This window comes from Triticum aestivum, chromosome 1D (genome assembly GCF_018294505.1).
Source record: "Triticum aestivum cultivar Chinese Spring chromosome 1D, IWGSC CS RefSeq v2.1, whole genome shotgun sequence".
NCBI lineage: Eukaryota > Viridiplantae > Streptophyta > Magnoliopsida > Poales > Poaceae > Triticum > Triticum aestivum.
Window position 1 is genome coordinate 10456964 of NC_057796.1, and position 22217 is coordinate 10479180.

At 46.1% G+C, this 22217-nt stretch overlaps 1 protein-coding gene and 1 pseudogene across 1 annotated transcript; both read right to left on the reverse strand.

Moving 5' to 3' along the window:
• Positions 1-3767: 3767 nt before the first annotated feature.
• Positions 3768-5826, reverse strand: LOC123179891 (uncharacterized). Its single transcript, XM_044591795.1, has 3 exons — positions 5503-5826; positions 4635-4846; positions 3768-4500 (listed from the first exon to the last, which is right to left on the reverse strand). The coding sequence occupies exons 1-3, from the start codon at positions 5789-5791 to the stop codon at positions 3910-3912; spliced, it is 1092 nt and encodes a 363-aa protein (XP_044447730.1). The 5' UTR covers positions 5792-5826; the 3' UTR covers positions 3768-3909.
• A 4381-nt stretch (positions 5827-10207) lies between these two features.
• Positions 10208-22217, reverse strand: part of LOC123162756 (uncharacterized) — a 100396-nt pseudogene continuing 88386 nt past the window's right edge.

Here is a 22217-nt window from a genome sequence, read left to right on the forward strand (position 1 = left end):
TTCTCCTAGAGATTAAGCTTGAGCAGGGACAAGTAACCGTCTTAGACTCGAGACGAAAAGATCCCACGGAGTATGCGGACTTGACTGAAATTCTAGAGAAGTAAGTTAAACCGATCATTATCGCACCATATCGGCAACTTTGTTCATTTCGTGATATCAAGTAATTGTTTTCTTTGTCTGGCAGGGTTTGGAAAAAATTCACCTCAAAAACTCCGGGACTGCCGAAGAAGCTGCAATTTAGATACCCGAAAGTAAGTACTATAGTAGCATGTTCCACGCATCTCCTAGTGATTCAAGCGCTAGTTTCATCAATACCATTTAGCATGCTTGCTAATTATCAGTTTGATTGACCTCTATTCTTCCTTGTAAAGTGGTTGTGGCAGGAACAAGGGAATGATTACTGTGGATACTAGATTTGCGAGTCCATCCGCCACACGACCTGTGAGCGGGGCTACACTGCCAAACAATATGAAGTGCGTAAATAATAATATTCACAATTTTATTTTATTACCATCATTTGTGTTCAGTTTCATTTATTCATATATATGTATTGACCCCTTCTTCAAATTAGATATTTCGGATGCGGGATGAACTCCTAGAACCAGATCGTATGCGAGGAATTCAAGAGGAATTGGCGGCATTCTTTCTTGACCACGTGATCGCTAAAGACGGAGAATACCATGTGGACCCTGATCAGTTCGTTTTTAATTAGGAGATTATATTGTAAGAGATACTTATATTGTATATATGTAGCCAGTAGCGTCGGATAGATATACGAGAACTTGTTGTTCGACCAATCTCTCAGAGAAGGAGAGGTGGTCGATATCACTTCTCTCTGTATGCATATGTTCATGACGATCTTCTGTTTCCTTCAATTTCTTACTAGCTAGCAAGCGTGTCTAGTCCTCTCTATCCGTATATATAGTACGTAGCGTCGACCAAGCACGGAGATATAAGAGAGGACACTTCTCTCTATTATAATTAGCTAGCTAACACAAACACCTAAATTATTAACCCCCCAAAGCCGGCCCCGTGGGCTCACGAACCGGGTCCAATGCCCCCATGGGTCCCGGTTCTAGACCGAACCGGGACTAATGGGCTGACCCGGCCTGGACCAAAGCCCCCTTTTCTACTAGTATGACCAGGGGGGTTTGGAGATCATCGCACACTACTAGGGAAAAACCTAGTAGTAGCACGGGGTTAAGGGCTAGCAGTAGCGTGGGTGCCCGGCGCTACTTCTAGGGCGCTACAGCTAATTGTTAGTAGTAGCGGGAGTCTGACCCTGCGCTACTACTACTTGTGTCTAGCAGTAGCGTGGGGTTGGACCTGTGCTATTGCTAAATAACAACAGCGCCGGTTGTTTCCCCGCGCTACTACTATTCGTGCATATTTCATTTCTTTATATTTATACTGTATTTATACACCGCTATACAAAATTTATACAGTAGCAATGAAGAGGTTGTGGAAGAAACACGGATTATATTAAAGTGGATGGATCCAAGTGACCAAGTTGAATTAGTAGGAAGATATGACGTTGGAACATCACGCCGTTATACAAGTGTTGAAGTGCTTGCAACTAAGATGGTCAAGGCTCCTCTCTTTCATGTTGAGAGGAGTCTTGACCACCTTAGTTGCAAACACTTCGAGTGATTTTACTTCAGATGATGCAACAACGTCCTTATATATGCCCCCAATGCAAATTGGACTTGATAGGCATTTTCTTCATTCGACACTTGTGTATCATCCTAACATCATATCGTTCTACTAATTCAACTTGGTCAGTTGGATCCATCCAATTTAATCTAATACGTGTTTGTTCCATCCCAATGATATAACAACTCATCATCATCGTAGTCTGTTACTTGTATACTGCATTGAGTTTTTTCCCGAAGAGGAGGGGTGAAGCAGTATAGTAGAGATAAGTATTTCCCTCATTGAGAACCAATAGGAGCACCAAGCAAACTCCAATGAGCAGCGCCTACACACAAAAAAGCAAATACTTGCACCCAACACGGGCAAGAGGGTTGTCAATCCCCTTGAACTCGTTACTTGTAAGGATTAATTCTCATAGTGATAGATAGATAATAATAAAATTATAATAAAAAGTATAAAATTCCAGCAAGGTATTTTTGGTTTTATGTTATGATAAAGGTAAACCCAAGGGCCATAGTTTTCTAATAGTTTCTAGTTGATAGTTTGTAGTTTATATATAACACTTTGATTTAGTATGGTTAACTGAATTAGCAAATATTTAGACATAGTTAATAGTTTTAGTTGGTATATAACACTTTGATTTAGGATAGCTTCTAGGGTTTAGTTGATAGCTTATCTCCCAAGGAGAGCCGACAACTCCCGCATGAGATTCATGCTAGCACTTGCGGGCACCACATGGCTCCTCGAACCCTGGTGAGCAAGGACTACCGTGCAGGCTTCTATTCTCCTACAACAAGGCAGACATAGTGGACCTCGTCAACAAATGCCTGGGATGCTAGCTTCTCGCTAAAGCCAACCACTTACTGGCTAAAACCCTTAAAACAGTTGCAATAACATGTCTTTTTGTGGTCTGTGGGGTGAACATTGTTGGACCTTTGTGCAAAGGCAAGGGCGGTAATAAATACCTCTCCTCGTCATGGTCGACAAGTTCACCAAGTGGATTGAAGCAAAGCTGGCCATCAGTCAAGCTGCCGAGACGGTCATTTAAATTTCTGTCCGATGTGATTCATTGTTAAGACATATGCCCCATAGCATCATCATGGATAACTGGAAGAACTTCACATCGGGAGCGGTCCAAGGTTACTATGAAGAGTGCAACATCAAGATGGACTTTGCTTCCATGTATCACCCGCGGACCAATGGGCAGGTTGAACGAGCCAAAAGACTTCCTCGGCAATATCAACCCGAGGTTGATCAAATCGCTAAGAATGTTGACGGGAAGTGGGTCGAGGATCTCGACTCTATCTTGTGGAATCTAAGGACTATGTCCAACTGATCTACCAACAGCACGGCATTTTTTATGCTTTACGATGCAGAAGCCAACCTCCCCAGGGACATGCTGCAGAGCTTTTTTCTTTCCCTTTTTACTTTTGTTTGGCATCAAGGTATAGAAAGGTACTCCAGTAGCAGAAAAGTTCAGCAAAAATATAGAATTATCCATCTGCTTAAAGTAGTAAAATATCCTGACTTAAAATCTACTCCCTCCGTCCAATAATATAAGAACGTTTTTTACACTACACTAGTGTAAAAAACTTTCTTATATTATGGGACAGAGGGAGTACTAGATTACAAGTGAAAGCATCGCACTTGGAGAGCACAAATGCAAACATAGTCTTGGTTCGTATAACACAGAATAGGTGGAATAAGCCATGATGAAACATCCAAATATTCACTTGCAGTCAGAATCCATAGCATAGTCATCAAAACAACGATACATCTGACTTGCCCTTCTTCAGAAGTTCCACATGAATGTTGTCCTTCAGCCATGCCATGTATATACATCTTCCAATTTATGCCAGCCAATGATATACTACTCCCTCCGTTTCTAAATATAAGACCTTTTAGAGATTTCAATACGGGCTACAAATTGATGTATATAGACATTTTTTGGAGTGTAAATTCACTCATTTTGCTCCATATGTAGTCCGCATTGGAATCTCTAAAAAACAGAGGGAGTAATAGATGACAGAAAATAGAAATGTTCAACTTTCAGCATAATACACTTCAAACATAACTGCTTCCATCCAGTACTGCCAAAAGGCAGAAACAACAAATTCAATATACCACTCCATGACAATATAAACATATAACTTAGTTCGCTACAAACATTACTTGATCCATTACATCATTTGAAGCATGATAACACAACCCTCACTTCATTACACCCACAACTTTGTTTGTGATGTTACCACAGGATTACCGTCTATAGTCCAGCATGGACCAGAAGACCTTCACTTGAAGCTTGGCAGTACCACAAGAGAACTCCTTTTTCTCTTCACCACGGTGTTGTGGTGTGAATTCAACTTTCTGTTTTCTAGTAGCAGCACCACCAAGACCACGGACTGCAAAGCCAAGTGTGAGCATACCATCCAGACGGAGGGTCATGACACGCCGACGGAGTGTGATATCTGTACGGCCTTCACAAGACACCACACCGTCTTCCTTGCTATTATAAATCACAATCCTAGGTTGAATGCCATTTATGCCAGCCGTGATATTTCCACAGAAACGTCCCTCAAGTAACTTGATCTCGAACGTACCCTCGACAGCATGAAGAAGAGTTGCATACCTCACGTCCACAGTACTAAACCAGCTCTCAAGAGTTTGATGTGCAACAGAAGCCTTTTTGCCTCTAGGCAGAACTCGTCCATCAATCATAAGCAAACCCTTGCTGATTTGCTCGCCTAGAGGCTCCTCGCCAACCTTGATTTTAAGATCAATCTCCAGATATATGAAATCAAGTAATACCAGACCTCGACCTGGGCCAGTTAAGATCAAATTTTCATCCTGTGAAAAGCAATAGCTCAAAAGATTAGATTATGATAATCCAAATATCAATAAAGCCTCCAACGGAATATGTACATGAATAAATAAAATCAAGAGGCACATAAGCAGTGATTTTGAAGCAAAGGCGTACGTACCCTTGACTTGATAGGTTGGCAATTGTCCCTGGTGCGGTTAAAGAGGTACATGCACTTGTGGTCGATGCTGTCTCTAGCGATGATAGTGCCATACACATTGATTGGGAAGCCTTTATCCGAGGATACTATCTTGACAGTAAGTATGTTTGCAGTGTCTCGGAGTTTCAAACCATGTACAGACCTCTTGGTGTATCGCATTGGAGGGATAGGCGCTGCGATGGAAAAAACAAAAGCAGCAGCAGCTAATTGTGAGGGACAAAAGAATTATGTAAAGCAAAAAATGCAATACAATTCAGTTTTCGTATTCACATTCATACTGCGAGAAATTCACTTTTCAGACCATGTTTGCGTCTCACTCAACACAGCAAACTATTCTTATTTCACTTAGACAGTAGTACAAATCAAATCACTCAACAACAACCGCATATATAGTTGATGCAAACAACACGAGACAGATAAATAACAAGACATGGTAAGAATGAAACATTTTCTGTTAACTTTAACAATTAATCAGGGTTTGAGTCAGCAAGCATAACAAGTAAGGGTATGGAAAAAGAGAAGAGTTGCACAGGACGCGAATCTTTTCTGTTGTGTCTAGACAGGAATCTATGCTACTCTTGTTGGTGTATTAATTTTAAACAATGAGCCAACAAATGAGCAGTAATCAACAACATATAATGCGCAATTGTCGCGAATTATGAAATATGGGACTGAATATTGTGCAATTGTTCTACATAACTATCTGTAAGGGAGATTCCAGCAGTGGGGCTAGCAATCATGTAAACAACTTCCAAGAAATGTAAACACACAATTGGAAATGTACGCCTTTAAAACGGAATCGGGATCTAGGTTTCGATGGGCAACTTACACTCCTCGTTGATGTCGAAGACGGAGAAGTCGTTGAAGGAGTAGCGGGTGCAGACCTTGCGCTTCGTCTTGGGGTCGTACTCGACGATGGATGCCATGACCCGCTTGTGATCTAGGCCTCGCCGCCGTCTCTCCTCCGCCTTCCGCGCCTTCTCCTCTTCCTGCCGCGCCTTCTCCTCTTCCTGCCGCGCCTTCTTCTCCAACGCCCGAGCTCGCCTGGCTAGATCCCTCGCCTCATCGTAGAAGATAGGCTCCACAAAGCAGAAGTCATCCTCCTCGACGCAAGCCATGACGATCCCTGTCCCAGCAGCAGCCGCCGCCGCCGCCGATGAAGCTAACCCTAAGTCGAGGCCTGCCCGGCTCCACGCCCTCCTCCTTTATTTCCCTATCGCTCTGCTGCTAAATCCTTCAGGCTAGGCCAAGGCCCAACTGGCCTGCTTCTTTGGATGGGCCCATTTGTGACAGCTGACGACCAATTTGTAGGAATGTTCAAGAACCTAGAGCCAGGTTTTGGGAAGGTTACCATTACCAAGATAGGTATTTTTATATTCTGTTTGTACTGGTTTTGGTTATCGTTCTTTTTTATTTTTACTTTTATTTTATTTAAAAATGTTATTTTTCGCTTTATTAATTCACAACTACAATTAGCTAACATTTTTAAAATTATACAAAAAAATAAAAATTTGGAAATTTATAAAATTCGTGAAAATCATATTCGCCAAAGAGTTGGAGGAAACTACGGGAGTGTTCTCAAAAAGATTTTGCAAAACTGCTAGAATGTTTAAACCTTGAGCCTCTAATTTTGAAGTTTATGGGCTAGCTAGGTCAGGTGTCTCTCTTTCCTAGAGGCAGCATCTTTGGTTGGGCATGTAAACATCTTTACAAATTAATAAAAGCCGAGCTATCTTTGCTATAAAAAAAACTCATACACACCCTACCCCTATGAGCACCTTCAAGAGACTAAGCCGGCATAGCATCTTGAGATTTCCTAAAGTCACCATAGGTACCTCGTGCTCGACGGGGACGTCTCCTTCCACTGAACGAGCATTGTTGAAAACTTGAAATAAATTCAGAAAATGCGAGCACCAATGTTAATTTTAGGACACATCCAACCACATGTTGGTTCGTCGGTCCGGTCAGTTTTGTTGTACAGTACGATAGTTTACATACGGTTTTTATTTCCCGACAGATATTTTACATCAGCCAGTTTTTCTTTTCCGCCGCTCTGTTCAGAAGGAGAACGATCCATATGGTCCAATCGGTTTTGGTGTACAGTATAGTGATTTACAAACGGTACCAAAGGCCCCCCCCCATTCGTACCGGTTCTTGGCTCCAACCGGTACCAAAGGCCCCCCCCATTAGTACCGGTTGGAGCCACCAACCGGTACTAAAGGGTGTGCACTGCCACCCGCGGTGCACAGTGTTTAGTCCCACCTCGCCGAGCGAAGGGCAGCCACACTAGTTTATAAACCCAGCCGCGACTGATCTTTCAAGCTTCACTCTAAAGTAGGCTTCTGGGCCTAACTTTACACGCTGCCCTGTGAGCCTGCCTGGCCTTATGGGCCTGCATGTCCACGCCCAAGGCCGAGCAGGCCCACAGGGTAGTGTGCAAATATATTTTTTATATAGTATTTTCTTTTATTTATTTTGGGAGTAGTTTTTTTTTGCTGTATTTAGTTTATTTTTGCACATGCTATACGGGTGAAATGATGATACCATGCCAAGTTTCAACATTTTCAGAGTTCGTTTTGTAGTGATTTTCAATTTCACAGTCATTTAGCTCTCTAAACAAATCGGTAAATGACTGAAAAATAGCAAATGATGTTAGAAAGTGTTGAAAATTGACGACGTCGTTTTGAATGGTGCATAAGGAACGCAAAAAAATTCTGGAGTTCAAATAAGTTTAAAAATATAAAGTGCCCGCGTAACAGATGAGTTCTCGTCCGAAACCCTGATACTCCGAAAGAGATTGTCCAGTTTGTACATGAAGTGCGTCCAGTTTTTGCCGTGACCCTCTCTATTCTTTTGCACATGCTATGCGGGTGAAATGATGATACCATGCCAAGTTTCAACATTTTCAGAGTTCATTTTGTAGTGATTTTCAATTTCACGGTCATTTAACTCTCTAAACAAATCGGTAAATGACTGAAAAATAGCAAATGATGTTAGAAGGTGTTGAAAATTGATGACGTCGCTTTGAATGGTGCATATGGAACACAAAAAATTTCTGGAGTTCAAATAAGTTTAATAAAATGAAGTGCCCGTGTAACAGATGAGTTCTCGTCCGAAACCCTGATACTCCGAAAGAGATTGTTCAGTTTGTACACGAAGTGCGTCCAGTTTTTGCCGTGACCCTCTCTACTCTTTTGCACATGCTATGCGGGTGAAATGATGATACCATGCCAAGTTTCAACATTTTCAAAGTTCATTTTGTAGTGATTTTCAATTTTACGGTCATTTAGCTCTCTAAACAAATCGGTAAATGACTGAAAAACAGCAAATGATGTCAGAACGTGATGAAAATTGATGACGTAAACATGTAAAAATATACATAAAAAATTCATTGATTATCAATGATCTTTTTGTGTACAATCTGAATTGTCAACATGAGTCCTCAACGGTTTAGAAACCGGTGTAGACTCATATTGCAACCACAAATTCTACACATAGAGTTCAGTGAAGACCAAGTGCTTGTGATAGTTTGAAAAGTAACATATTTAAGGTGTTAAAAATCCTGCTAGGGGAGCGAGGTGGGACTAAAAACAGCCTGCCACAACCTCTTTACTACCGGTTCATACCACAAACCGGTACTAAAGGGGCTGGCCGGGCCTCGGCCTCTTTAGTACCGGTTCGTGGCATGAACCGGTACTAAAGGTTCGTTCCGAACCGGTACTAAAGATCTCCTCCCGCCTAGCCGTTGGAACCGGCACTAATGGACACATTAGTGCCGGCTCAAATTCAAACCGGGACTAATGTGGCTCACATTTGACCCTTTTTCTACTAGTGATACCGCCACTAGTGAAGCCGAGGAAGTTGAAGTTCCGCCGCTTCTTGCTTTTCTGACACATGCCCTGTTGTCTTCTTGACGCAACTTGTCTTTTTGGTCGTTGTACATGATGTATTCCAAACACTCATAGTGAAATAAAACAAACCGATGGTGTTTTTCGTAAAAAAAGTTGCATTCTTCTACAACGTCATAACCGAAGCCATGCGGAAAGAGACTCATATGTAGATAATGAAGAAATTATGTGGAATTCGGACAATACCCAATTAAGATTTTTCTTCTTCTTTACTTTGATGGATCTTGGAGGCTACAATAGGGATAGCCGGCCGAGTCCATAGGAGCCCGGTACACCGCACGATCATAGCATCCACAGTTGGGATAATCTTCAATAAGTATTCATCAAGAATTTCCTGGAGACCTACAAGCGGACAACAATGCATGTGTGGCATCTTGCCCTTTGTGTTCAAGAGGAGGGTGAATCATACTAAGACTACATCCACCGTTTCTCCCTGAAGAAGAAGCACCCGAAGGACATCACAAAGGGCGAGGTCATCTCTGCCTTTCAAAAATGTGTCTGGGACGAACTCCTGACTCACATGTTAGGGCGAGTATGTCCTAGGACCACTCGCCAGCTCTTTGACCAAACCAACAAGTACACCGTCGTCACTGAGGCCGTCCACATTTAAAACAGATGACCGAAGAAAAGGAAAAAAGTATTCCCATGTCTTTTCAAAGCTAAAGGATAGTGTCAAGTAGTCTATGAAAAACAAAAACCACAACAAGCACAAGAGTGGCGCGGGGCACTAGTGGTAGTGGAGGTGAACTCATTGACGATGCCGACATTACAATCAGCGCTCTAATCATCTATTTGAATGGCGTCAACCACCTCCCCATTCTCTTCACTTCACCTGCTATTTAGTCACCTCACCTCTCCTATCATCAACCGGAGCACACCTCCAATCCCACTGGGCTATAGTCACGTGTGGTAATAAAGGCCCAGTAACCACATTGTGGCCCAAGCCCATGACTCAGAATCCACGTACACATCTTCACCTTGCCGCACAAGACATGCAAACTTCGATAGACGTACCACAGATTCGTTAGCTAGGACTAGTTCTCATACGAGGCTAGAACAACCAATCCAATTCCAAACAAGCAGGAAGAAGGGTACTACATCGACCCGAAGATCTGAACCCGAGTAAACCTATCTTCATGTTCACCACACATAACACTGTTATGCCGCATCAGGTAGGGGTTGCGTGTGCCAGAGACGGGTCTGGATTGGATCCAATTTACATTCTGGCGGCATCGTTGAAGGCCAGAGCTTCCGCTATGGTTCGCTCAACTTCACCTACGACTCGGCGGGACAACGAGCGGTCACCGACAGTCTTACCTTAGGCTGCAGACTCAAGTTCAGGGGTCATAGCACAATCTTCTCTTCTTGTCTAACGAACATATACACACCACTTTGTTAATTCCAAATAATGAAATCATACATCATAATTCATCTTTACTAGAAAATATTACATCATAAACTCGTCTTTACCCAAAAAGGATACATTAAAAAAGTCATTTGAGGAGTGTTACCAGAATAAATTACATCATCAACTTGACTTTACGAGAAAAGGTTACATCATAAAGCTCATCCAAATCTTCCAAGTAGTTGCTAGTTTATTCATTCACTACTGCTGATTTATTTTCCTCAAGCATTTGTTAAGGAGATATATCCATTCTTTCTCATCCACTCCATACTCCAGTGGTTGTTAACGTTCTTGTAGGTCCAATAAGCCCGTCCAAAGGTGGCTTGCCGATACACATCCATTTGTGCATTCCCGAACCTCTGGTAATCTTCCTTCGTTGCACCGGATACCTTCCACTCAGCCACCCATTCACCTGCACAAAACATGGGATGCATGAGATGTTGTAGACCTACTTGGTTTTCACTGGAAACACTTAAGTTCATGTATGACAGTATGAGTTGCGGAAAAGAATGACGGAGCTACAGCTGGGTGAGGGGGAGCCATGCCCCATCTATACTTCAAAGTTTCATGTGAAGTAGTAAAAGAAATTGTGTTTGGCTACCACAATGATTGGTAATTTCATCTATTGGTAGCCCCTTCCCTGGCCAAAATTTCATGCATGCTCCAACTTCCAAGCAGGACCCGATTTACAATATCACACACTTACCAACAAATGTGAGAGCGCCAATTCTCCTTGAGAGAGTCCTGAGATCATTGGCAATGGTGTTCCTCACGTAATCAATGTTCTGCTGCACAGTGAAAGTACTAAACTTGTTGTCGAACAGTGTGTAGTAGTGCACGTCAATGACAGATCTCGGGAACATTCCAGCGAAGTCGAGGAGCTCGGTCGAAGGTGCCGCCAGATGGTTGGACATGATCACATAGGTCGTGAGCGAGTGCTTTGTCACGCCCACGATGCGGCTATATCTCCCACGTGTCGAGGCACGACTTAGAGGCATAACCGCATAGTGGTTTTGTCGCAAGAAGGGTCATCTTCACACAATCCCATGTAATGAACAAGAATGGGATAAAGAGTTGGCTTACAATCGCCACTTCACACAATACATAAATATTATTCATGTTGGAAATATGCCCTAGAGGCAATAATAAATGGTTATTATTATATTTCTTTGTTCATGGTAATTGTCTATTGTTCATGCTATAATTGTATTGTCCGGAAATCGTAATACATGTGTGAATACATAGACCACAACGTGTCCCTAGTAAGCCTCTAGTTGACTAGCTCGTTGATCAACAGATAGTCATGGTTTCCTGACTATGGACATTGGATGTCATTGATAACGGGATCACATCATTAGGAGAATGATGTGATGGACAAGACCCAATCTTAAGCATAGCATAAAAGATCGTGTAGTTTCGTTTGCTAGAGCTTTTCCAATGTCAAGTATCTTTTCCTTAGACCATGAGATCGTGCAACTCCCGGATACCGTAGGAGTGCTTTGGGTGTGCCAAACGTCACAACGTAACTGGGTGACTATAAAGGTGCACTACGGGCATCTCCGAAAGTGTCTGTTGGGTTGGCACGGATCGAGACTGGGATTTGTCACTCCGTGTGACGGAGAGGTATCTCTGGGCCCACTCGGTAATGCATCATCATAATGAGCTCAATGTGACTAAGGCGTTAGTCACGGGATCATGCATTGCGGTACGAGTAAAGAGACTTGCCGGTAACAAGATTGAACAAGGTATTGGGATACCGACGATCGAATCTCGGGCAAGTAACATACCGATTAACAAAGGGAATTGCATACGGGATTGATTGAACCCTCGACACCGTGGTTCATCCGATGAGATCATCGTGGAACATGTGGGAGCCAACATGGGTATCCAGATCCCGCTGTTGGTTATTGACCGGAGAGGCGTCTCGGTCATGTCTGCATGTCTCCCGAACCCGTAGGGTCTACACACTTAAGGTTCGGTGATGCTAGGGTTGTAGAGATATGTGTATGCGGAAACCCGAAAGTTGTTCGGAGTCCCGAATGAGATCCCGAACGTCACGAGAGGTTCCGGAATGGTCCGGAGGTGAAGAATTATATATAGGAAGTCAAGTTTCGGCCACCGGGAAAGTTTCGGGGGTTACCGGTATTGTACCGGGACCACCGGAAGGGTCCCGGGGGTCCACCGGGTGGGGCCACCTATCCCGGAGGGTCCCGTGGGCTGAAGTGGGAAGGGAACCAGCCCCTAGTGGGCTGGGCGCCCCCCCATGGGCCTCCCCCCATGCGCCTAGGGTTGCAAACCCTAGGGTGGGGGGGCTTCCCACTTGCCTTGGGGGGCAAGGCAACCCCTTGGCCGCCGCCCCACCCTAGATGGGGTTTGGCCGGCGCCCCCCCCTCCCAGGGGGCCTATATAAAGGGGGTGGAGGGAGGGCAGCAACATCTCAGCCTTGGGCGCCTCCCTCCTCCCCTGCTACACCTCTCTCTCTCGTAGAAGCTCGGCGAAGCCCTGCCGGCATCCCGCTACATCCACCACCACGCCGTCGTGCTGCTGGATCTCCATCAACCTCTCCTTCCCCCTTGCTGGATCAAGAAGGAGGAGACGTCGCTGCACCGTACGTGTGTTGAACGCGGAGGTGCCGTCCGTTCGGCACTCGGTCATCGGTGATTTGGATCACGGCGAGTACGACTCCGTCATCCACGTTCATTGGAACGCTTCCGCTCGCGATCTACAAGGGTATGTAGATGCACTCCTTTCCCCTCGTTGCTAGTATACTCCATAGATGCATCTTGGTGAGCGTAGGAAAATTATAAAATTATGCTACGATTTCCAACAGTGGCATCATGAGCCAGGCCTATGCGTAGTTACTATGCACGAGTAGAACACAAAGCAGTTGTGGGCGTTGATGTTGCCAATTCTTCTTGCCGCTACTAGTCTTTTCTTGTTTCGGCGGTATTGTAGGATGAAGCGGCCCGGACCGACCTTACACGTACGCTTACGTGAGACAGGTTCCACCGATTGACATGCACTAGTTGCATAAGGTGGCTAGCTGGTGTCTGTCTCTCCTACTTTAGTCGGAACGGATTCGATGAAAAGGGTCCTTATGAAGGGTAAATAGAAATTGGCAAATCACGTTGTGGTCATACGTAGGTAAGAAACGTTCTTGCTAGAAACCTACAAACCACGTAAAAACTTGCAACAACAATTAGAGGACGTCTAACGTGTTTTTGCAGCAAGTGCTATGTGATGTGATATGGCCAGAAGATGTGATGAATGATATATGTGATGTATGAGATTGATCATATTCTTGTAATAGGAATCACGACTTGCATGTCGATGAGTATGACAACCGGCAGGAACCATAGGAGTTGTCTTTATTATTTTGTATGACCTGCGTGTCATTGAATAACGCCATGTAAATTACTTTACTTTGTTGCTAAACGCGTTAGCCATAGAAGTAGAAGTAATCGTTGGCGTGACGACTTCATGAAGACACAATGATGGAGATCATGATGATGGAGATCATGGTGTCATGCCGGTGACGAAGATGATCATGGTGCCCCGAAGATGGAGATCAAAGGAGCATAATGATATTGGCGATATCATGTCACTATTTGATTGCATGTGATGTTTATCATGTTTTTGCATCTTATTTGCTTAGAACGACGGTAGTAAGTAAGATGATCCCTTATGATAATTTCAAGAAAAGTGTTCCCCCTAACTGTGCACCGTTGCGAAGGTTCGTTGTTTCGAAGCACCACGTGATGATCGGGTGTGATAGATTCTAATGTTCGAATACAACGGGTGTTGACGAGCCTAGCATGTACAGACATGGCCACGGAACACACGCAATACACTTAGATTGACTTGACGAGCCTAGCATGTACAGACATGGCCTCGGAACACACGCAATACACTTAGATTGACTTGACGAGCCTAGCATGTACAGACATGGCCTCGGAACACGGAGGACCGAAAGGTCGAGCATGAGTCGTATAGAAGATACGATCAACATGGAGATGTTCACCGATCTTGACTAGTCCGTCTCACGTGATGATCGGACACGGCCTAGTTAACTCGGATCATGTTTCACTTAGATGACTAGAGGGATGTCTATCTGAGTGGGAGTTCATTAAATAATTTTATTATATGAACTTAATTATCATGAACTCAGTCTAAAATCTTTACACTATGTCTTGTAGATCAAATGGCCAACGTTGTCCTCAATTTCAACGCGTTCCTAGAGAAAACCAAGCTGAAAGATGATGGCAGCAACTATACGGACTGGGTCCGGAACCTGAGGACCATCCTCATAGTAGCCAAGAAAGATTATGTCTTAGAAGCACCGCTAGGTGAAGCACCAATCCCAGAAAACCAAGACGTTATGAACGCTTGGCAGCAGCGTGCTGATGATTACTCCCTCGTTCAGTGCAGCATGCTTTACAGCTTAGAACCGGGTCTCCAAAAGCGTTTTGAGAAACATTGAGCATATGAGATGTTCGAGGAGCTGAAATTGGTTTTCCAAGCTCATGCCCGGGTCGAGAGATATGAAGTCTCCGACAAGTTCTTCAGCTGTAAAATGGAGGAAAATAGTTCTGTAAGTGAGCACATACTCAGAATGTCTGGGTTGCACAACCGCTTGACTCAGCTGGGAGTTAATCTCCCGGATGACGCGGTCATTGACAGAATCCTTCAGTCGCTTCCACCAAGCTTCAAGAGCTTTGTGATGAACTACAATATGCAGGGGATGGAAAAGACCATTCCTGAGGTATATTCGATGCTGAAATCAGCGGAGGTGGAAATCAGAAAAGAACATCAAGTGTTGATGGTTAATAAAACCACTAAGTTCAAGAAGGTCAAGGGTAAGAAGAATTTCAAGAAGGACGGCAAGGGAGTTGCCGCGCCCGGTAAACCAGTTACTGGGAAGAAGTCAAAGAATGGACCCAAGCCTGAAACTGAGTGATTTTATTGCAAGGGAAGTGGTCACTGGAAGCGGAACTGCCCCAAATACTTAGCGGAAAAGAAGGCCGGCAACACCAAAGGTATATGTGATATACATGTAATTGATGTGTACCTTACCAGTACTCATAGTAGCTCCTGGGTATTTGATACCGGTTCGGTTGCTCATATTTGTAACTCAAAACAGGAACTACGGAATAAACGGAGACTGGCGAAGGACGAGGTGACGATGCACGTCGGGAATGGTTCCAAGGTCGATGTGATCGCCGTCGGCACGCTACCTCTGCATCTACCCACGGGATTAGTTTTAAACCTCAATAATTGTTATTTAGTGCCAGCTTTGAGCATGAACATTGTATCTGGATCTTGTTTAATTCGAGATGGCTACCCATTTAAATCCGAGAATAATGGTTGTTCTATTTATTTGAGAGATATGTTTTATGGTCATGCCCCGCTGGTCAATGGTTTATTCTTGATGAATCTCGAACGTGATGTTACACATGTTCATAGTGTGAATACCAAAAGATGTAAAGTTGATAACGATAGTCCCACATATCTGTGGCACTGCCGCCTTGGTCACATTGGTGTCAAGCGCATGAAGAAGCTCCATGCAGATGGACTTTTGGAGTCTCTTGATTACGAATCATTTGACACGTGCGAACCATGCCTCATGGGTAAGATGACCAAGACTCCGTTCTCCGGAACAATGGAGCGAGCAACCAACTTATTGGAAATCATACATACCGATGTGTGCGGTCCAATGAGTGTTGAGGCTCGCGGAGGATATCGTTATGTTCTCACTCTCACTGATGACTTAAGTAGATATGGGTATGTCTACCTAATGAAACACAAGTCTGAAACCTTTGAAAAGTTCAAGGAATTTCAGAGTGAAGTTGAGAATCAACGTGACAGGAAAATAAAATTCTTACGATCAGATCGTGGTGGAGAATATTTAAGTCACGAGTTTGGTACACACTTAAGGAAATGTGGAATAGTTTCACAACTCACGCCGTCTGGAACACCTCAGAGAAACGGTGCGTCCGAACGTCGTAATCGCACTCTATTGGATATGGTGCGATCTATGATGTCTCTTACCGATTTACCGCTCTCATTTTGGGGCTATGCTTTAGAGACTGCCGCATTCACTTTAAATAGGGCTCCGTCAAAATCCGTTGAGACGACACCGTATGAATTATGGTTTGGGAAGAAACCTAAGCTGTCGTTTCTAAAAGTTTGAGGATGCGATGCTTATGTCAAGAAACTTCAACCTGAAAAGCTCGAACCCAAGTCGGAGAAACGCGTCTTCATAGGATACCCTAAGGAAACCATTGGGTATACCTTCTACCTCAGATCCGAAGGCAAGATCTTCGTTGCCAAGAACGGGTCCTTTCTGGAGAAGGAGTTTCTCTCGAAAGAATTTAGTGGGAGGAAAGTGGAACTTGATGAGGTGATAGTCACCCCTTCCGAACCGAAAAGTAGCGCAGCGCGGGAAGATGTTCCTGTGGTGCCTACACCGACTGGGGAGGAAGTTAATGATGATGATCATGAAGCTTCGGATCAAGTTGCCACTGAACTTCGTAGGTCCACAAGGACACGTTCCGCACCAGAGTGGTACGGCAACCCTGTCCTGGAGATCATGTTGTTAGACAACGGTGAACCTTCGAACTATGAAGAAGCGATGGCGGGCCCGGATTCCGACAAATGGCTAGAAGTCATGAAATCCGAGATAGGATCCATGTATGAAAACGGAGTATGGACTTTGACTGACTTGCCCAATGATCGGCGAGCCATAGAAAACAAATGGATCTTTAAGAAGAAGACAGACGCGGATGGTAATGTGACCATCTATAAGGCTCGACTTGTCGCTAAGGGTTATCGACAAGTTCAAGGGGTTGACTACGATGAGACTTTCTCACCCGTAGCGAAGCTGAAGTCCGTCCGAATCATGTTAGCAATTGCCGCATACTATGATTATGAGATATGGCAGATGGACGTCAAAACGGCATTCCTTAATGGCTTCCTTAAGGAAGATTTGTATATGATGCAGCCGGAAGGTTTTGTCGATCCTAAGAATGCCAACAAAGTATGCAAGCTCCAGCGCTCAATCTATGGGCTGGTGCAAGCATCTCGGAGTTGGAACATTCGCTTTGATGAGATGATCAAAGCGTTTGGGTTTACACAGACTTATGGAGAAGCCTGTGTTTACAAGAAAGTGAGTGGGAGCTCTGTAGCATTTCTCATATTATATGTGGATGACATATTATTGATGGGAAATGATATAGAATTCTTGGAGAGTATAAATGCCTATTTGAATAAGTGTTTTTCAATGAAGGACCTTGGAGAAGCTGCTTATATATTAGGCATCAAGATCTATAGAGATAGATCAAGACGCCTCATTGGTCTTTCACAGAGTACATACCTTGACAAGATATTGAAGAAGTTCAATATGGATCAGTCCAAGAAGGGGTTCTTGCCTGTATTGCAAGGTGTGCAATTGAGCACGGCTCAATGCCCGACCACGGCAGAAGATAGAGAAAAGATGAGTGTCATCCCCTATGCCTCGGCCATAGGGTCTATTATGTATGCCATGCTGTGTACCAGACCCGATGTAAACCTTGCCGTAAGTTTGGTAGGAAGGTACCAAAGTAATCCCGGCATGGAACACTGGACAGCGGTCAAGAATATCCTGAAGTACCTGAAGAGTACTAAGGATATGTTTCTCGTTTATGGAGGTGACGAAGAGCTCGTCGTAGAGGGTTACGTCGACGCTAGCTTCGACACAGATCTGGATGACTCGAAGTCACAAACCGGATACGTGTATATTTTGAATGGAGGAGCAGTAAGCTGGTGCATTTGCAAGCAAAGCGTCGTGGCGGGATCTACATGTGAAGCGGAGTACATGGCAGCCTCGGAGGCAGCACAGGAAGCAGTCTGGATGAAGGAGTTCATTACCGACCTAGGGGTGATTCCCAATGCGTCGGGCCCGATGACTCTCTTCTGTGACAACACTGGAGCTATTGCCCTTGCGAAGGAGCCCAGGTTTCACAGGAAGACCAGGCATATCAAGCGTCGCTTCAACTCCATTCGTGAAAGTGTTCAAAATGGAGACATAGATATTTGTAAAGTACATACGGACCTGAATGTAGCAGATCCGTTGACTAAACCTCTCCCTAGAGCAAAACATGATCAACACCGGGACGCAATGGGAGTTCGATTCATCACAATGTAACTATATTATTGACTCTAGTGCAAGTGGGAGACTGTTGGAAATATGCCCTAGAGGCAATAATAAATGGTTATTATTATATTTCTTTGTTCATGGTAATTGTCTATTGTTCATGCTATAATTGTATTGTCCGGAAATCGTAATACATGTGTGAATACATAGACCACAACGTGTCCCTAGTAAGCCTCTAGTGGACTAGCTCGTTGATCAACAAATAGTCATGGTTTCCTGACTATGGACATTGGATGTCATTGATAACGGGATCACATCATTAGGAGAATGATGTGATGGACAAGACCCAATCTTAAGCATAGCATAAAAGATCGTGTAGTTTCGTTTGCTAGAGCTTTTCCAATGTCAAGTATCTTTTCCTTAGACCATGAGATCGTGCAACTCCCGGATACCGTAGGAGTGCTTTGGGTGTGCCAAACGTCACAACGTAATTGGGTGACTATAAAGGTGCACTACGGGCATCTCCGAAAGTGTCTGTTGGGTTGGCACGGATCGAGACTGGGATTTGTCACTCCGTGTGACGGAGAGGTATCTCTGGGCCCACTCGGTAATGCATCATCATAATGATCTCAATGTGACTAAGGCGTTAGTCACGGGATCATGCATTGCAGTACGAGTAAAGAGACTTGCCGGTAACGAGATTGAACAAGGTATTGGGATACCGACGATCGAATCTCGGGCAAGTAACATACCGATTAACAAAGGGAATTGCATACGGGATTGATTGAATCCTCGACACCGTGGTTCATCCGATGAGATCATCGTGGAACATGTGGGAGCCAACATGGGTATCCAGATCCCGCTGTTGGTTATTGACTGGAGAGGCGTCTCGGTCATGTCCGCATGTCTCCCGAACCCGTAGGGTCTACACACTTAAGGTTCGGTGACGCTAGGGTTGTAGAGATATGTGTATGCGGAAACCCGAAAGTTGTTCGGAGTCCCGGATGAGATCCCGGACGTCACGAGAGGTTCTGGAATGGTCCGGAGGTGAAGAATTATATATAGGAAGTCAAGTTTCGGCCACCGGGAAAGTTTCGGGGGTTACCGGTATTGTACCGGGACCACCAGAAGGGTCCCGGGGGTCCACCGGGTGGGGCCACCTATCCCGGAGGGCCCCGTGGGCTGTAGTGGGAAGGGAACCAGCCCCTAGTGGGCTGGGCGCCCCCCCATGGGCCTCCCCCCATGCGCCTAGGGTTGCAAACCCTAGGGTGGGGGGCTTCCTACTTGCCTTGGGGGGCAAGGCAACCCCTTGGCCGCCGCCCCACCCTAGATGGGGTTTGGCCGGCGCCCCCCCTCCCAGGGGGCCTATATAAAGGGGGGAGGGAGGGCAGCAACATCTCAGCCTTGGGCGCCTCCCTCCTCCCCTGCTACACCTCTCTCTCTCGTAGAAGCTCGGCGAAGCCCTGCCGGCATCCCGCTACATCCACCACCACGCCGTCGTGCTGCTGGATCTCCATCAACCTCTCCTTCCCCCTTGCTGGATCAAGAAGGAGGAGACGTCGCTGCACCGTACGTGTGTTGAACGCGGAGGTGCCGTCCGTTCGGCACTCGGTCATCGGTGATTTGGATCACGGCGAGTACGACTCCGTCATCCACGTTCATTGGAACGCTTCCGCTCGCGATCTACAAGGGTATGTAGATGCACTCCTTTCCCCTCGTTGCTAGTATACTCCATAGATGCATCTTGGTGAGCGTAGGAAAATTATAAAATTATGCTACGATTCCCAACAATTCATACATCATCCAAAATACAAACATATAGACCGACTACGGTCAAAATCCAGATGAAAATAAGACAACCCCAAATGCTAGATCCCCGATCGTCCCAACTGGGCTCCACTACTGATCATCAGGAAAAGACACATAGTAACGACCCCGTTCCTCATCGAACTCCCACTTGAGATCGACCCCATCATCTGCACTGGCATCGTCGGTACCTGCAACTGTTTTGGTAGAATCTGTGAGTCACGGGGACTCATCAATCTCACACCCGCGAGATCAAGACTATTTAAGCTTATAGGAAAAGGATGGTGTTGAGAATATAGACCTTAGAGTCACCCGCCAGGAGGGGCCGGGTTACTCATATGGTCATTGCCAGAAGCCCGGCGCCAAGCCTGAAGACGATGGGCCAAAGATGGGCTCAAGACCCGGATATGGCTTAAAGCCCGTAGTTGCAATCATTATTACGCTAGAACTTGTAGTGTAAGGCAAGGATAGTTGAGAGTCCGAGCCGGACACTCTTATGAGACGGCCGGGACTCTGAGAGCTGCTGGGCGTCAGCCTCCCTATATAAAGGGACGACCCGACAGCGGTTTAGAGACAGGAACAATCTCATCGAAAGCCAGGCATAGCGGTTTAGCTCCCTGGTGATCGTAACCCTAATCAATACCACCTCAAACTAGACGTAGGCTTTTACCTTCACCGTAAGGGGCCGAACCAGTATAAACCCTCGTGTTCCTTGTCCCGCATTAACCCCTTCAAGCCTCCTAGCTGCGATGGCTCCACGACTAAGTCCTAGCTCGAGGACATCTGCTGTGACAATTCCACGACAGTTGGCGCCCACCGTGGGGCCAGCGCACGGTGGATTTGAGTTCTTGAAGGGCAGCTTCGAAGGGCTCAAGGGATACGCTGTGGGCCGGATGACCAAGAGTCGTCGCGGCAAGCTCTACATCGACGATGCAAACTGGGCCCCCGACGCCGGCTCAATTGAGTACGGGTACCGGGTCCCCTTCGGCGGAATTCATGTTTTCATTGGCAAGATTGGTGAGCCGGTCCCTGAGCCGGGTCTCTGCGCCGATCTCGTCGAGACGGCTCAGCGTGCGCGACCCGCCCGGGCCCGGCCGGCCTTAAGGCATGCTTTTGTGGGGTGTATCCATGGAGGACTCTCTGATCGATCTGGATCTGGTGATGAGACGGCCGCCGGCTCTGACGGCGAGTCGGCCACCGAAGAGTCAAACTCGTTGTATCAACTTCAAGATGGCAGGCTCATGGGTTGTTCCGATGGTGACAGTATTCCGGACCTATTTGAGCCGCCAAGCCGGGTTGGAATCTTTATGGCCGGTGCGCAGCCTGTTCAGAACCCCGCAGCTGGGGCGGGAAACCCGGTGCCTTCTCCGGCTCAGGTGCTGATGGATCTCATGGACAAGATGACGGCCCTGTTAACCGCCACGGTTGACCCGGCAGATCAAGCTCAGCACGATGCGGAGGTGGCACAGTTAAAATTGGATCTAGTGAAAGCTAAGGAGGATCTTGCGGTGGAAGGGATCAGGATGGCTACGGAGAGGGCGGCTCTCGATGCCCAAACTCAGCTGATCCAGGCGCAGTCCTTCCAACTCACGATGGATCGGAACGCGTCCAATGAGGTCATGAGAAGGAGGCATCAAAAGACCCAATCTCGACTCCCTCCGGTTTACGATCCACGCAACCTCTTCAACACGCAAGGTGCAGGGTCTAGTAACCCGCCAGGGGTCATAGTGCCCGGGTCTGGAACCCCTATTCAGCCACAAGTGATGGGGCCTCCCCAGGTGCCCCCTGCCCCGCCTCAGTACGTGCCAATACCCCCGGGTCATTATAATAACCCGCTGGAGAACATGGTTGCTGCGGCAGCACGGCTGGCGGCTCTCCCAGTTGACGGCGACTCTCCGACGGCTATTGAAGCCCGCCGGGTCAGGGAACTCCTTCAGACAGCACTGGCACAGCAAGAGGCGTACTCCTACAGCCGGGACAGGATCCACTCGACCCCTCGCCCAGGCCGGAGCCCGAGTTATAGCAGGCACATGGTCTCAGCGACCGGCTCAAGTAACGTCCGACGCCATGACCCGCCCCCTGGCCATGGCCCGGTTCATAACGGAGCCTTCCACGCAGCAGACCAGGACAGAGCGCGGCAAGAGGCGGAGCAGGTGCCTCAATTGACGGCTTACCAGACCCCCCCGGCTTATCCGACGACTTCCGTTGACGTGGGTATCCCTACCAGGACTGGGGGTGTCCCTTGTTTAGTGCCAGCTATCCGCAATGAGCGTCTACCCAAGGACTTCAAAGGC